Source organism: Schizosaccharomyces cryophilus, assembly GCF_000004155.1.
Source record: "Schizosaccharomyces cryophilus OY26 unplaced genomic scaffold supercont4.4, whole genome shotgun sequence".
Classification (NCBI taxonomy): domain Eukaryota; kingdom Fungi; phylum Ascomycota; class Schizosaccharomycetes; order Schizosaccharomycetales; family Schizosaccharomycetaceae; genus Schizosaccharomyces; species Schizosaccharomyces cryophilus.
In genome coordinates this window covers 561,179-578,190 of record NW_013185627.1, presented here as the reverse complement: position 1 = coordinate 578,190, position 17,012 = coordinate 561,179, and the positions used below count along the sequence as shown (strand labels likewise).

The following is a 17,012-nucleotide window of genomic DNA, read 5'->3' as shown; positions in this document are numbered from 1 at the left end:
GAATGTTCTTTAATATATATAAATATGTAATATTGTTTTTTTTTTTTTTTTTTTTATATATTTACATTGACTCTACTACTTGGAGTATGAACTTGAGTAGCTTTTGTATTCATCTATATCATTTTTAGTTCATAATGTCATTTTTTTAATTAAAAGATGATAAATAAAGAAGGAATGGACAAGCGAGAGATTCAAAGAATGAAAAATATGAATCCCATCGTTCCAAAGTAGAATCTGCTAAAAGATATTTAATGAAACCAAAGGTAGCTCAGATAATTTTATGTTTATCTACTCAAGAATGGAAGGTTCTACTTCCAATACGATTGCTTCCCCCTCGAGGAAATTCATCCATCTTTGAAAAAAGTCACTCGTCCATTTCACAGTATTTCCATCTCCAACTACGCACAAGTGTCTCTTTGGTCGAGTGATTGCAACATTTAATCGTTTCTTTTCGGCCAGAAAACCAACTTCACGGAAGTCATTGCTTCTGACCAGTGAGAAAATAATGGCTTCCTTTTCTCGCCCTTGCACCCGATCCACACTGCCCATCTCGATTTCGATGCCTCGAAGCTTTAACATGCTTCGAATTAAAGCAACCTGAGCATTGTACGGCGTCACAATCGCCATGTCCTCTTCCTTTAGTCCAGCACCCAGTAGTTCAGTAACATGATGGCACACAATTTGTGCTTCCCATTTGTTGCTTTTACTATCACGGTACAATGAGGTACCCATATCTTTAGGATCATCCTCCTGATAATTACCATCCGTATCATAAAAATATATAGGAGCATCCGTTAGTTCAGTTTCTTCAACATAAGGTAAATCCATTAGTACTCGCTTCGCTACCTCAGGTGCTGGAATAAGCTTGCCATCATAGAATGTATCTGAAGGAAACTTGTTAATGAGCTCATGCATTCGATATTGGACGTTCAAGAAACATTTTACTTTGTCTCCTTGAATCTTCAATAGTCGCTCAAACATGGATAAATATGGTTTTTTTGTTTGCACATTCGGTGATAGTTGCATATGGTCTCCTGCCAAGATCGCTTTTTTCGCTCCTAAGAGTGGTATCCAACATTGTGCTTCTAAAGCCTGTGAGGCTTCATCAATGATCACTACATCAAACGTTTCATTTCTTAACTGACGAGACCCGGCACCATGTAATGTGCAAAAGACAATACTACTTTTTCTTAAACACCCTGAAACGTTTTGCGCCTCATAACGTCGATAATCTTTTCGAAGTTCTCTCACGTGCTTATAAATTTCTCTTCTTTCTTTCCCGCTCTTAGTCTTTCTGATTTTGTTAAGCTCTGTGTCAATGTCTTCGCTAATACCATTAACAACTTCTCCAAAATCACCGCTTCTAGATATGACATCCAAAGAATGGTTTAAAACGCTGGGCAAGAGACGGGCAGGATGGCCTAAACGCACCATCGGTATTCCATAATGACTGATTCGGTCCACAATATTGTCAACAGATAAATTCGAAGCACCACAAACCAACACTCTTTTTCCTTTTGCTACAAGCTGACGAATAACTTCTACCAGTGTATGAGTTTTACCAGTTCCAGGAGGCCCATGGATAAGTGCTAGTTCTTGTACACCTAAAGAAAAACGAACTGCTTTTTTTTGACTATCATTCAGCTCGTTATTATAAAAAGTCAACTCGTTAATCATATCTTCTGCAAGGTTGGTATTAGCTTCTTTCTTTCCTGTTAACGTGTAGAATAATGGCATCCGATATTGAGGTAGATTTTTCCTCCACTCAATCATCGTATCTTTCATTCGTTCGTACGTTATGCGATTCGCAAGTTTTACTCTATAAATTGATTGATCAGTATTGGTCTGCAACGGCGAAAAAAAAGCATACATTGACAAACCCTCAGCCATCGGTGGAGCATCCTCTTCCAAATTAAGAGCAATCGAAACGCTTTTCTCTTGAACGCGTGTAATGACACCTTCCGTAGAAGGGTCTGTTTGTTTAGAATTTTTACCAACGGATTTTGAAGCTCGAATATCTGACTTCCCTCCTCCCTGGTTCAGTCTCACTACATCTCCAGGAGAGAAAGAGTTCGCCGGCAAAGTATCTGAGTTACTGAACGCCGGGTCTCTCTCTAATTCAATGACCCTATAGTTGTCGTACATTTAGTCACACCAACTTTCATAAACTGCATTGTCTTACGTTTTTCCACCAAAACCAGTTCGTATAGAACTCAAACGAAGATTAACTAAAGCAATCCCGTTCTTTTGTAGAGTGGGTAATGGGTATTTTTTCAAAACGGCTTCAGCTTCCTCAATTTCAATCTTTTGGATTTCCTCGATAAATTTGAGTTCTTTTTCGGAATATTCTTCAATCTTTCATTATTTGTTAATAAACAAAGTAGTATGTAATAATTTTACCCAAGCTTCCTCTGACATGCTGCTTTCTTCTATTTTTTAGTAGTTCGAAAGTTCTAGGTGAAAAAAAAAATATCAACCAATATTTCCCAATTATTTCTTCTTGTTATTAAGTTTAATCATCCAAACTTTTCGTTTTTAAGCAATTTTTTTTTTTTATACAAGTTTGTGGTGAAGTGGTGGAGACCACAAATAACGAACTGGAAGAAAATTCAATTTTTCAATTAAACGCCAGTGAATATTAGCAAGCAAAATTCAGCTTTTGCACTCTACCAACGCTCAAGGGGATGGACGAGTTGATTGAGTGGGTTGCTATATACCCTCAAATATACGATATTTTAGAGCATATTCAATATGTTCCAACAACTCTTTTGCAGCGAATTCGCTTGCACCGCTCTTGGTCAGAAGTTGACTACGATTTGTGGTTTTTGTACGCGTCCGATGAGAAACGCAAGAGCTGCAAGATTGATTATAATGGGCAATTGTGCTCATATGATGAATTTCTCGTACTTGAGGATCAAAGAATTGCCAGATTAAACGAGCTAGCTGAAGCTCGTAGTTCTAATGAGAATGCAGACTTTTTGCGACAATTGTTATCAAATGCAAATATTAATTCTGTTCCACTCATCGAGTTAGGTGGTAACCTTTTTTTCCAGTTTCATGAACCTCTGCCCACCACTCTTGTGCAAACAGAAAGCGCCAAAGAAAATCTAAATCGTGTAAGTCCTTTCCTTGTAAGAAAGCAGCCTTTGCTTCTGGCTGGCCCAGAGGGCATGGGAAAAACGTATTTCATTACTCAAATTGCTGCCTTGCTTGGACAAAGGATTGTTCGTATCCATCTTACGGACTCTACTGATCCTAAAATGCTAATAGGTACTTATACTTGCCCCCGACCAGGTGAATTTGAATGGCAGCCGGGTGTTTTAACACAAGCTGTGAGGCATGGCAAATGGCTTCTGCTAAGCAATATTGAAAAAGCACCTGCCGAGGTTTTAAGTATTTTATTGCCTTTGCTAGAAAGACGACAGCTCGTAGTTCCCTCCCGAGGGGAAACTATTTATGCATCGAATTCGTTCCAAATGTTTGCAACGACTTCTACGAAGTCCACTATATTAGGACAAAGGCTTTGGAAGACTGTTGAAATGGTTTCTGCTCCCCATGAATGCATCGAAATTGTGTCAACTATCTATCCTGAGCTTTCTTCTATTGCTCGTATCCTTTTTTCTGTTTATAATGATATTTATGAACTCTTTTTAAATAGAACATTCCTTGCAGTTTCTAGGGTGTATCGGCGGTTATGCCTTCGTGATTTTTACAAATTTACGAAGCGTGTCGCTTTTCTTTATAGACATTTCAATGTGTCTGTTGATCACGCAACAATCCCTCAAGAACTTCAGGATGCTATTTTTAAAGAAGCTATTGATGTGTTCAGTGCTTTTATACCAAATAAACAGGGCGTAGATCATGTCGTCCGTAATATTGCTATTGAATTAAATGTGTCTCCTGAAAAAGCTGAGCATTTCTTTGAGACCATTCCCTCTTTCCATGATTCCGAGACTACGGTTAAGATTGGTCGATCGAAGTTGCCCAAAATCTCGTCTAACGTTTTCTCAACAAGTAATTCATATGCTTTTACTTCTTCCTCTTTGTCGTTATTAGAAAAAGTATCTGTTTCTGTTCAAGCAAATGAGCCTTTGCTGCTTGTTGGCGAGACGGGTACTGGTAAAACAACCACCGTCCAACTTTTGGCTAATTTGTTAGGTCAAAGGGTTACTGTTATCAACATGTCTCAGCAAACGGAATCTTCAGACATGCTTGGTGGTTATAAGCCCATAAACGTGACTACCTTGGGGCTTCCTTTACATGAAGAATTTATAAGTTTATTTGAGGCGACCTTTAGTGTTAAGAAGAATATGAAGTTTTTAGCAGCAGCATCTACTGCTGCTAGAAGATTTAAATGGAAAACCTGTTTAAAAATATGGAATGAGGCTTTATCCCTTTCGAAATCACTGTTCTTCAAGACTCGGTCGCAGGAAAATCCTATGAAGCGTCAAAAGAGATTAGCAAATCAGCCAGCTCTGGAAGCTCGTTGGAAAAACTTCAGAGAAGAAGTCGAGCAGTTTGGTAAAATGCTTGAAGGTGGTTCTAAAAGTTTTATGTTTTCTTTCGTTGAAGGTGCCTTGGTTAAAGCTATACGTTCAGGACACTGGGTTTTGTTGGATGAAATAAATTTAGCATGTATGGAAACATTAGAACCTATTGGACAGTTGTTAAATTCTTATGAACCTGGCATTTTACTAAGCGATCGTGGTGACGTTAATCCCGTTGCACCTCATCCCAATTTTAGGCTATTTGGTTGTATGAATCCTTCAACTGATGTAGGCAAGAGGGAGTTAGAAACTTCGCTTCGATCACGATTTACAGAAATTTATGTTGAGTCCCCTGATAAGAACCTTTCGGATTTGTTATCAATCATAAGTAAGTACATAGGAACCCTTTGCATTGGTGATGATCTCGTTATTCGTGACATCGCTGAGTTATATCAAACTGCAAAACGGCTTTCTATTGATGGTTCATTAGTCGATGGTGCAGGACAGAAGCCTCATTATACAATTCGTACATTGAGCAGAACACTTTGCTATGTTGCGGAAATTGTGCCTATTTACGGTCTTAGACGTTCCTTATATGAGGGTTTTTGTATGTCTTTCTTAACCTTACTTGATCAAAATAGTGAAAATTTACTGTACAAATATATCGAACGCTACACATTAGGGGAATTAACGGTCCAACAGAAAAATGCTGTTCTCAAACAAATTCCAAAGCGACCGGAAGTTGGTGATTATATAGCGTTCTGCCACTATTGGCTCAGTAAGGGTTCATTTCCTGTCAGAGATCAGGAACATTACATTGTTACACCTTTCGTACAGAAAAACCTCTTAAATATCACTCGTGCTTGCTCAACTAGAATGTTCCCTATTTTAATACAGGGCCCTACATCCAGTGGTAAAACTAGTATGATTGAGTACATTGCTGGTAAAACAGGCCATAGATTTGTGAGAATTAACAATCATGAACATACCGATCTTCAGGAGTATCTTGGCTCATATGTAACTGATGACAAGGGATCTTTGGTATTTAGAGAAGGTATCCTCGTCGAGGCTCTTAGAAACGGCTATTGGATTGTACTTGACGAGCTTAACCTAGCCCCTACTGATGTCTTGGAAGCCTTAAACCGTCTTCTTGATGATAATCGTGAGTTATTCATCCCCGAAACCGAAGCGCTTGTGAAACCACATCCGGATTTTATGCTTTTTGCAACCCAAAACCCACCGGGTGTTTACGCTGGTCGTAAGCACTTGTCTCGTGCATTTCGCAATAGATTTTTGGAAATCCATTTTGACGATATCCCTGAAAATGAGCTTGAAACCATTTTGCATATGCGTTGTAAAATAGCTCCTTCTTATGCTGCAAAAATTGTTCAAGTATTTCGCGAACTTTCTCTTCGTCGTCAAAGTACTAGAATTTTTGAACAGAAGAATTCCTTTGCTACCCTTAGAGACTTGTTTCGCTGGGCTTTTCGTGAGGCAGTGGGTTATCAACAACTCGCTGAAAACGGATATATGCTTTTGGCAGAACGAGCACGCGATCCTAAAGACAAGTTTGCTGTACAGGAGGTAATTGAGAAAGTGATGAAAACTAAAATTAATACTGAGCACTTATATAATTTGGACTTTATAGACTCAATTAGATCTGATGCCACAGTTGGTCCCCTCAAAAATGTCGTGTGGACCGCGCCAATGATTCGGTTATTTTCCTTAGTTTGGCATTGCCTTCAAGCCAGGGAGCCTGTGTTGCTAGTTGGTGATACTGGTTGCGGTAAAACCACTGTCTGTCAGGTTTTGGCTGAATGTTTCTCCAAACAATTACATATCGTCAATGCTCATCAAGATACGGAGAATGGTGATATTATTGGAGCTCAAAGACCATTGCGCAATCGATCTCTCATAAGCAATACTCTTCATATACAACTATCTGAGAAGTTTAATGTTGCTCAAGAGCAATACTCAGTTGAAGAGTTGATTTCAAAATTTGAAAGCCTTTCTCCCCTGGAAAAGAATGATGACTTATCTGTTGTCATTGAAAAACATATAAAAAAATCTAACTCCTTATTTGAGTGGCATGATGGCGCCCTTGTTTCGGCTATGAAAGGTGGTGATTTTTTCTTGCTTGATGAAATCAGTCTTGCTGATGATTCTGTACTTGAACGACTTAACAGTGTTCTTGAAATTTCAAGAACTCTAACTCTCGTCGAACATAGTGATGCCGCTACTGTTTTAACTGCCAAAGACGGATTTGCATTTTTTGCGACTATGAATCCTGGGGGTGACTACGGTAAGAAGGAACTTTCTCCTGCTTTGAGGAATCGATTTACTGAAATTTGGGTCCCTCCAATGACTTCGGTTGATGATATTTTTCAAATTGTGCAAGGGAAGTTAATTCCTGCCAAAAAACACCTTAGTGAACCATTAGTACAATATGCACACTGGCATAGTAAAGTCTACCAGAATGGCACCAACATATCAATTAGAGATGTTTTATCTGCAGTTGATTTTATTAATTTATCTGAGCTTAGCGACGATAAGCTTACGTTATTCCATGCTGTTTCAATGGTATTCGTTGATGCGCTTGGCGCGGTATCAACGTTTGCTTTTGGTAATAACAGAAATATGCTTTCTGATGAACGTAAAAAATGCGCCTCTAAATTAGGAGAACTTTGTGATTGTGATTTTTCATCTTCTGTTACAGAAGACTTAATGATAAGATTCACCGAATCCTCTTTCTACATTGGTGATTTTGGTATAGAATTAGGACCTAGCGTAAATCCTGATTCTACTTATAATCTTAAGACCCACACTACCAAAATCAACGCTGCGAAAGTGGTGCGTGCTATGCAGGTTAGAAAACCAATCCTTTTGGAAGGTAGTCCCGGTGTGGGTAAGACAAGCTTGATATCGGCTCTGGCTCGAGAGTGTGGTTATCCATTGGTTCGAATTAATCTATCCGATCAAACTGATTTAATGGATCTTTTCGGCTCTGATGCGCCTGTTAATGGGGGTGAAGGTGGCCAGTTCACATGGCGTGACGCTCCATTTTTATCCGCAATGCGTCTTGGACACTGGGTTCTTCTTGATGAATTGAACTTAGCTTCTCAAACTGTATTAGAAGGCTTAAATGCTTGTCTTGACCATCGTAGTGAAGCCTATATTCCAGAACTCGACCGTGTATTCAAAGCGCACCCTAATTTTAGAGTTTTCGCGGCGCAAAATCCACAGAATCAAGGTGGTGGCAGAAAAGGACTTCCTAAATCCTTTGTTAACCGATTTACTGTAGTCTATGTTGAGCCTTTGTTACAAAGCGATATGCTTGAAATAGCTGGTCAAAATTATCGTCAAGTTGACGAAAACTTGCGACTCCACATCATTCAGTTTATGTTCAAGCTTCAGGAGTATGTGGAAAATGATGCTTCGTTTGGTATTAGTGGTAGACCATGGGAGTTCAATTTGCGTGATGCCATGCGTTGGTTACAGCTTTTGTCAGAAGCCGAAAAGTATACGTGCGTTTCTCCTGCTGAATATTTAGAGGTTGTAGTGCTACATCGAATGCGAACAGATAACGATCGTCAACGCGTTATCGAGCTTTTTGAGCAAGTGTTCGGTGTTAAGTACGAACCACGCACAATTAGTTCTGAGATAGATGTAAATATCTTGAAAGTTGGCCATTCATTTTTCACGAGGAATTCGGTTACTCAAAGGACAGCATTAGACAATACCAAGTTGCTACAATGCCAATATGACGTGCTTGAGTCCATGATTACTTGCATAAACAAAAATTGGCCTTGTATCTTGGTAGGTCCTTCGGCTTCTGGTAAAACGTGTACTATTCGACTTCTAGCCGCCGCTTGCGGTGCAGAGTTGAAGGAAATGGCAATTAATTCTGAAATTGACACCATGGATTTGTTGGGCGAATATGAACAGGTTGATATTTCTAGAAAGATTTCTGCCTTTTTGTTGGACTTGTCCCATGAAGTGTTAAATCTTCTGATACAGTACAGAGACTTTGAGGAAATTCTCAAAAGAACGGCTCTTCTGAGAGTTTTACAATCCAACTTTCTCACACTTGATGAAGGTCTACATATCTTAGAGTGGGTAGTAGCCGAGATTCGATCTATTCGACATCATACCGCCCTCTTTAAGCATTTGCGCCCCTACTTTACGCTGGCTGGTAAGCTAATTAAAGAAGCTTTTGTGCCTGCTACCGGAAAGTTTGAGTGGATAGATGGTTATTTATTAAGAGCTGTTGAAAATGGTCACTGGTTGGTTCTCGATAACGCCAATCTTTGTAGTCCCGCTGTGCTTGATCGTCTTAATTCTTTATTAGAGTATGGAGGTACTCTAACCGTAAACGAAAGGCCAACGGAATCTGGCATGCCAAAAGTCATTAAGCCGCATCTTAATTTTCGACTATTTTTAACTGTGAATCCTTACTATGGAGAACTTTCTAGAGCAATGAGGAATCGTGGTGTAGAAATTTATATGTTGAACAACGGTCTAACTTCTTTTGATCATCGTCAACTGTCCAAGTTATTACCTTCCCCCATATGCTCTGCGGTAGATGCTCGATCATCTAGCTTGTCTTTTGTTATTGATGTTCATAAGCGTCTAAGGGATTTACCAGCGGGTCTCGTTTCACCATATGTTGTAGCAGCTGTTGTCTTTAGCTATTTCTCGAGCGATCAGTTGGATTGTCTAAGAAACCTTTGTGATGATCAGAAAATGCTCGCAATAGACAGAACACCTTATGTAAATGCGTTGGATCGGGCCAATTTTTCCAGTGGACAGATCCCTAACGAGGTGCTTACCTATATTAAGACGTATGGCTATCCGTTATTACCAGCATCAATGAGTCTTGTCTCCCTTATGAATGATTTCTCATTTATAACATCTTCTAATCGTGAGTCGGAGGTATTCTGGAAAGCTTATTTACTCAACATTCTTTATGCTGCTCAGTTTGATTTACAACAAATTAATCAAGACGTTTATTCTTCTGTGCAGTCTGGTTCTATTGATACTTATGTTCTAAAAAGTGCATACGCATTTTTGCATGGAATTTCTTATTATAGGGGTGCTTTGTCGTCGGTGTGGAAACTCTTGAATGATCTTAGCGTTTATATCTTCAACTCAATCGACAAGTTACGTAAAGACAGCTCGTTAGCGAGTAGTGCGGATCTTCAAAATCTCATTAGTTTGATCGCGTTGTGGAAGAGCATGTATGAATGGACTGGAACCGCTGAGTTTGATTTCAGCAGGTTTCATTGCTATTCGTTAATGCTTAAGGAATGGTCATCTAAGTTTATTGCCGACCATAATTCAGGATATTTGGATGCTCCTCTCAATTTAATCAATAAATTCTCTGAAGCCTTGCAGTTATCTACTGGTGAATATATGCAAAACATCTGGTCCGAGTGCCATCCTCTTGTACCTAAGACGATGGATCATTGGTCATTATGGTTGAGAATCGACACATTGCTAAAGGAATATTTGCGTGCAAATACTCCCTCTTTAGGTATGGAGGCTACTGCTTCTCATGTAGTTAGCACAACTCTATCATTGCTTATGAATGTAACAAATCAGCACGAGTCTCAGGACCTACAGTCGTACATGCAAATTTTGGAAGAAGGTGTATTAGCACTAAAAAAGTCCAAGCAAGACCAGCTTCCTGAAGCGTTTTATTCAGCGTTCAATTGTTTAGCGGCATTAGATCTGTTGACTATATATACCGCCGATTACAATAATTTTAATGTTTCGTCAGAAGCATTTACAAACTATATACGTGCTGCTCTGTATACGAGAGGGTCAACAAGTCCATTATCTATCATCACGAGTCTCAACTTCAATGCATCTCAAATCCCATTTGTCGTCCTTTTTGATTATGACTTCTTTTCTCTGGTTAACGGAACCACGTTTGATTTAGTCACACGTGCTTTTGCTTCAATTGATGAAAACCTGAATATAGCTTCTGTTAAAAGATTTGAAGATGTACGCCAGACATTAATGAGGCATATAGCTGAACGTTCCGAGCAACTTTCTGAAAATCCTTTAGAAAGAGCTAGCATTTTACTGCTACAGCGAATTCCAATGTTCATGATTTCTGGAATCAAAAGTGGTAAACCATCTGCTGATGAGGATACGATTTTAAGGCCATTAGCATTACCATATGGAGAGTTGAAAGAGCAGTCCCTTTCCATTATCGATAATATATTGTCTTATGCAGAAAGAACTACAGATATTAATGCCTCATACAAAAAACATTTTCTGAATGCATTAGAATATCTGCAGTTGTCTTTGACAGCTGCTAATCATGAGACGGCTTGTAAGAATCAAGCTGCTGCTTACATTCATTTTGCATACGGGTTGTTACTAGCTTATGTTCCTGATAAGCCTTATGATCCAGCTCTTCTTCCTTTGTTATCTTCCACAAACTGCAAAGACGTCTTGAAGGCGCTTTCTGGAGAGCTAAAGGTTGTGGAGATGATGGAAGATAATAAATCTGGTAAAAAAGAAAACCTACTCACTAAATCAATTTCCTCGTGCATGGAGGAAATAAATGAGTCTACTCCCACTACTACTAGTGTTTTCCGTTCCCTGGAAAGTAATAGCACTTCTTTGTTTGACGAGTTGCAATTCTTAATGGACAACGTTGTGAATAATTCATATGCCCTTGAGTTATCGTTAAAGCTTATGCAAAATCCAGATGACTCGTCATTGGAGGAGGCAAAAATATTTAAATATAAGTGGACTGCTTTTGTTGAACGGTTGCGTGAAGCATATCCTTATTACACTGATATATTTGAAATTGTTATTTCTCTGATTAGTTATATGGTCTACGGCATCGATATACTCGTGGCAGCGGCTAAGCGGTTCCTAGATAATCGGGTGAATGCATCCTCTTCTTTGATGTCTCATTTAGTTAGTCCTCAGAAACTTTCAAAACTTCTTATGTATGAAGATGTGCAAGATATTATACAATTGACTTCGGACTTACAATTGAATGCCGCCTTAAAATTTGAAGTTTTATTATTTGCAACAGCGAAACTATGCAAGGAAAAGAAAGACCTTCCTCAGTCGTCTGCGGCTAATTCATTCACTATTTTAGCAAACGAGTTTTTTACCTATCATGCCAAATTAGTTCAGAAAGAGCAAGAAGAAGAGGAAGAAAAAAACAGACTTTTCCGACAAAGAGGCTTGAACCTTGATAATAATGAGTACATGCAGATTTTTATAGATTATGATGAAGAAGTCGAACCACAACCAGAAGAGAAGCTAGAGAGGACTAGATTTTCTCAGCTTCAATATGCATTCTGGTCTCTGTATAAAAGTTTTTTTATCGGGACTGAAGAGGCATGCTCTACCGACCAACTTCTAGACATCGGCTCTTACTTGGTTAGGAAACTGGGACTTTCTGATTTTGAAAAATCGGTTCCTGCCGATTTCGATATAGTGGCTGCCATCCTCTGTTTAGGTGTTAAATCTTCAAAGGACGTAGATAACTATTGGTCACCTCCTGTTTACAACTTTTACTCCGATCCGCTTCCTTACAAATTAATTGAGGTTCGTGAGATACTTGTTGGATTACACTTACATACGAATTCGTTATTGAAATTATGGCCAGACAATTTTGTATTGAGAAGTTTAAAAGAGGCTACCGACTTGACATTAGGCATGTCAGTTTTTATTCCTGTAGCACAAATGTTAGCAAAATTTGAGCGTTTGTATCATTTATTGTCAGAATGGGAGAAGCTTGCCAGCCGGCAGTTTTCTCTGGAAAGTGATATGGATCTAGTTAAAAGCAAGATTATTGAGTGGAGACAATTTGAGCTATCGAATTGGAAAAATTTATTACAGTGGGAAGAGTATAAACTTGTGGAGAAAACGTATCCTCGACTTTACACTATTTTGGATTACGTTGTATTGCAGCCTCTATTCCAGAAGTATAGTTTGGACAGGTCATCTTTGAACGAAATTGCTTCGGTAATATTGCAATTTTTTAATGGCTTGAGTGTTGGAGAATATCGTCCTTGCCTCAGTAATTTGCTTACTTTCGCAAAACACGTGGAAGCCTTGAACGAATCGGGAGGATTGTGTGCTACTCTTCAACAAATTTATTCCTATCTTAAGTTGTTTGAAAATAATGTAACCCACTTTATTACTGTGCAGCGTCGAGATTTAGAGAATAGCATAAAGGAAAGAATATTACTTATGAGCTGGAAAGATACTAATGTCTATGCTCTCAAGGAGAACGCCAGAAAGAGTCATATGGAGCTTTATAAAACCTTGCATAAATACAGAGAGGTTTTGCGCCAACCTGTGACTCCTCATCTGTCTCAAAAGCTTAATTGGGAAATGTTACTCAAACCAACTAGCTTATCTATTCACAATTTTAAGGATGAGGTGAAGGTGGATTATTCCGGTTTGACTCTTGATAATGCTGTCTACGCAAACTTGCCTGCCAGATTTTACAATACAGAGTCGACTGTACGAGTGATGAAATCACTTTTGAAATTTTCTCACCCTGCTAATACCTTGTTTACGCAAGCAATTGATGAAATAGTTAGTAGCGCCCATGAATTGTTTAAGCTTACCCCATCTTCTGCTAATGATGAGAATATATCAGAGATCAAACACTTGAAAACTCGAAAGCATCTACTGATGGTAAACGCTTATAAGACCTTGCATGCTTTTGGCTTCCAGTACAGAGTTAAGGCAGGAGTAGAAGAAACGATGAAATCTCTCCAAAATCTGTTTTCGAATATACCTTCTTTCCCAATATCTTTCGATTTGATCGATGATTCAAACACGTCTCTTTCGACTGTTCTAGACTTGATTCCCAAAGTGCATCGACTCCCTGGTAATCAGCATGATGACCTTACAACTCCAGAAGTTACAAGGGCTATTGGACTTTTTGATAGTGCCCTAAGCTGGTTGCTTGAAGAACGATTGACCCTTGTCAAGTTTGCCGAATCTTTGAATCGTATTAAGCTTGCATATCAAGGTGTTGGAGTTGATGGATCTTTGAAGCTTAACTTTACGGCATCATTATTTAAACACTCCGAAAGTTTTAATTATAAAGACTTCAAAGATTATTTGAAGGAGCTATCAAGTTTATGTTCGATTTATTCTGTGGTTTTATCAAAACATCATCAAATAATGTCAAAAGATACTTATGCTTCTGTGTCAAGTTGTTTGTCAGAGTACAGTACGCAGTTCACAGAAGATACGATTGGTTCACCAAACCCTCTGTTTATATCTAGTGAACAGTATGATTGTTTAGAATCCATGAAGATGGCAGTAAATGGTTTAGTTTGTTATTGCAAAAATCATGCTTCTTCTATGCCTGAAGCCTTGTATTGGTCAAAATCCATGCTATCTTCTGTGAAGCCAGAGTCTGCATTTTTGGGCAAGAAGGTTACAGACTTAGATATTCGTTACTCTACATTTGAGAAGTTAACTGCTTTATTTGATCAATTACTGTCATCGGCAGAGGAGGTTTCAAAATGCGTTGATTCCCTAGGAAACGAAAACACTGACAGTACTCTATTTGATGAAAGTGCTTTAGTTAGCAAGCTTCTAGCATCATTTAAGCTTGATTTATTCGCATCTAAATTGTCCGATCTTAAAAAACATTTTGAAGATAAATATTTAGATGAGGATAGTACGCGTCTTTTCGTACACTTCCTCCCTGTATGTGAGCAGTACATCTTCTCAGCTGAGAAAGCTCTTACACATTTCTTGGTTAAACATGTGAAAGAGTCGCAAAGTTTGCATAAGATTGCATCCTTGTTTTTGATGGTGGCCACCAATGGTTACTGTACTCCTGACATTCCTCAAGACGATAATGTTCAGGAGGGCGGTAGTTTAGAATCTGGTACTGGCCTTGGTTCTGGTTCTGGTGCAAAAGATATCTCAGAAACATTGAATGAAGATGACGATCTTGAAGAACTTGCAAATGAAGAGGACACTAATGAACAGGATGAACTAGAAGAAAACTCCGAGGCTCGTGAACTTGATACAGAAATGAGTGGAGCCACTAAAGATGCGCCTGCATCTGACGCTGAAGAGAGCAATTCAGAGGAAGATGAAGAACTCGATGAGGAGATTAATAAAGACAATGAGGGGTTATCCGAAGACTTAAACGAAAAGATGTGGGATGAACCCAATGAAGAGGAATTAGGTGCGAATGAAGAAAAGTCGAACGAACAATCTGTTCAGAACAATACTGGCGAACTTGTTTCTAAAGAAGAAGAGAATGGTGATTCCAATGAGCTGGAAACCTCGGAAAACGAGAATAAAGAGGAAGAAAGTGACAATGAAGCTCCAGGGGTTGAGGATGAAGTTCAGCAAGAGGCTCCTGAAGATAATCAAAACCAACCAGAAAACAATGAAGTTCTTGAGCTTCCGGAAGATCTGAAACTTGATGAAGGAAATGAAGGAAATGAAGAAGAAAGCGATGGTGACGAAGATATGCCGGAGAACGTTGAAGATACTAAAGAATCGGAGGAAGCTGAAAAAGAAGATACAGGAGAGCAGGTTGACCAGTTTGAAGAATATGATGCACAAGACAATATCGAGGAAGATATAAAAGAAGAAGATGGCTTTACTTCTCAAGATGATGCTGTGAACGGAGAAGAACAGCAAGAATCGCAAGAATCGCAAGAAGTGGAAGAAGCGGAAGATAAAGAATCCCTCGAAAACGATAAAGGGCATCAGGAAAGTGAACCTGATGAGGAAGTTCCGGAAGAAAGTCATAACGAAGATGTTGCGGACGATTTTAAAGATAGTACGACTGGGCAGGACGATCAATCGAAGTCAGCATCTGCTCAAATGGATACTGATGAGACAGTTGAAGGTGCTGATGAGGATGTTACCGAAGGTGCTGCCGAGAATGGTGAACAAGGAGCGGGTGCTACTGCTGGAGAAATGCAAGCTGATGTTCAAGAAACAAACGATCAGGAAAATAAATTATCAGACGAAGCGGACTCTGCTGATAGACAGTATCAAAGTCTTGGCGATCAGTTGCGCGAGTGGCAACAAACTCGTCAAATACATGAGCGCCAACCGGAGAATGCTGAGAAAGAAGCGGCTGACCAGCAAAAGAATATTGACGAAAGCACAGAATTTGCCCACATAGCTGAGGAAGAAGAAGAAGATACTCAAGCTTTAGGCAACGCTGATAAAGACCAAGTCAAAAGCCTCAATGTAAATGAGAATCAAGAAGATATCAGCCCTCCTGAACCTATGGAGATTGACTCTCAACTAGATTTGAACGATACTCAGCTCAAAGAAGAACAGGAGGCGGGCGTAGAGTCAAAACAGGTATCCGAAAGTACAGATAAATCAAAATTTGATGAATTAAATACTCGAAATGTTATTCATCAACCTAATTTTGATCAAGGCTTGGAAGAATACGATGATACAGAAGATGCCTTAGTAAATGAAGGTATTATCACGACAACCAAACTTCCTCCTTCCATGTCAATAGATGAGGCTCGCGTGCTTTGGCAGCAGCATGAAGAATCTACCAGACAACTTTCTATCGAACTTTGTGAACAACTTCGCCTGATCTTAGAACCAACTCTAGCAACTAAAATGCAAGGTGATTTCCGCACGGGTAAGCGTCTGAACATGAAACGTATTATCCCATATATTGCATCTCAGTTCAAGAAAGACAAGATCTGGATGCGCCGTGTAAAACCTAGTAAGCGAACTTATCAAGTTATGATTGCAATCGACGATTCTAAATCAATGAGTGAATCTAAGAGTACGAAGCTTGCTTTGGAAACTTTAGCGTTAGTGACAAAATCTTTGTCTTTGCTGGAAGTTGGACAAATTGCAGTAATGAAGTTCGGCGATCAGCCGGAATTACTCCATCCTTTTGACAAGCCTTTCTCTTCTGAAGTCGGTGCTGAAATGTTCTCACACTTCTCTTTTGAGCAATCTGGAACAAATGTTTTATCTTTAACTGATGCATCCATGCGCCTGTTTAATTACGCCAGTACTAACTTGCAGGTGCGCAATAAGACCGATCAAAGACAGCTTGAAATTATTATTTCTGATGGTATCTGTGAAGACCATGAAACTATTCGAAGGATTCTTCGACGTGCTGAAGAAGAAAAAGTGATGATCGTTTTTGTTATCCTTGACAATGTTAACGATATGAAAAAATCATCCGTGCTGGATATCAACAAAGTTCACTACATTACAAAAGATGATGGAACTATGGAACTGAATATTCAACCGTACATTGATGAATTTGCTTTCGAGTACTACTTGGTAGTCAGGAACATAGAAGAACTTCCTCAATTGTTATCTTCTGCTTTACGACAATGGTTCCAACAAATGTCTAATACATAATCACTTCCATTTCTTTTTTATTTTTTTGTTAAAATATATACTAAGAAAAACATAAACCTATATTAAAAAGGATTTTTGGGTTGGTTTGGAAATTTTGGAAATTATAAATTAATTTAATAAATAATCATATTTGATCATTATAAAATA

At 38.9% G+C, this 17,012-nt stretch overlaps 2 protein-coding genes across 2 annotated transcripts; one reads left to right on the top strand and one right to left on the bottom strand.

Annotated features, from left to right (window-relative positions):
• Positions 1–91: 91 nt before the first annotated feature.
• SPOG_02467 (DNA polymerase alpha-associated DNA helicase A) lies at positions 92–2,582 on the bottom strand. Its single transcript, XM_013168408.1, has 4 exons — positions 2,401–2,582; positions 2,183–2,355; positions 1,871–2,128; positions 92–1,819 (listed from the first exon to the last, which is right to left on the bottom strand). Exons 1-4 carry the CDS (start codon positions 2,416–2,418, stop codon positions 289–291), a joined length of 1,980 nt encoding a protein of 659 aa, XP_013023862.1. The 5' UTR covers positions 2,419–2,582; the 3' UTR covers positions 92–288.
• SPOG_02466 (midasin) lies at positions 2,576–17,009 on the top strand. Its single transcript, XM_013168407.1, has one exon. It carries the CDS (start codon positions 2,685–2,687, stop codon positions 16,863–16,865), a length of 14,181 nt encoding a protein of 4,726 aa, XP_013023861.1. The 5' UTR covers positions 2,576–2,684; the 3' UTR covers positions 16,866–17,009.
• Positions 17,010–17,012: the final 3 nt, after the last annotated feature.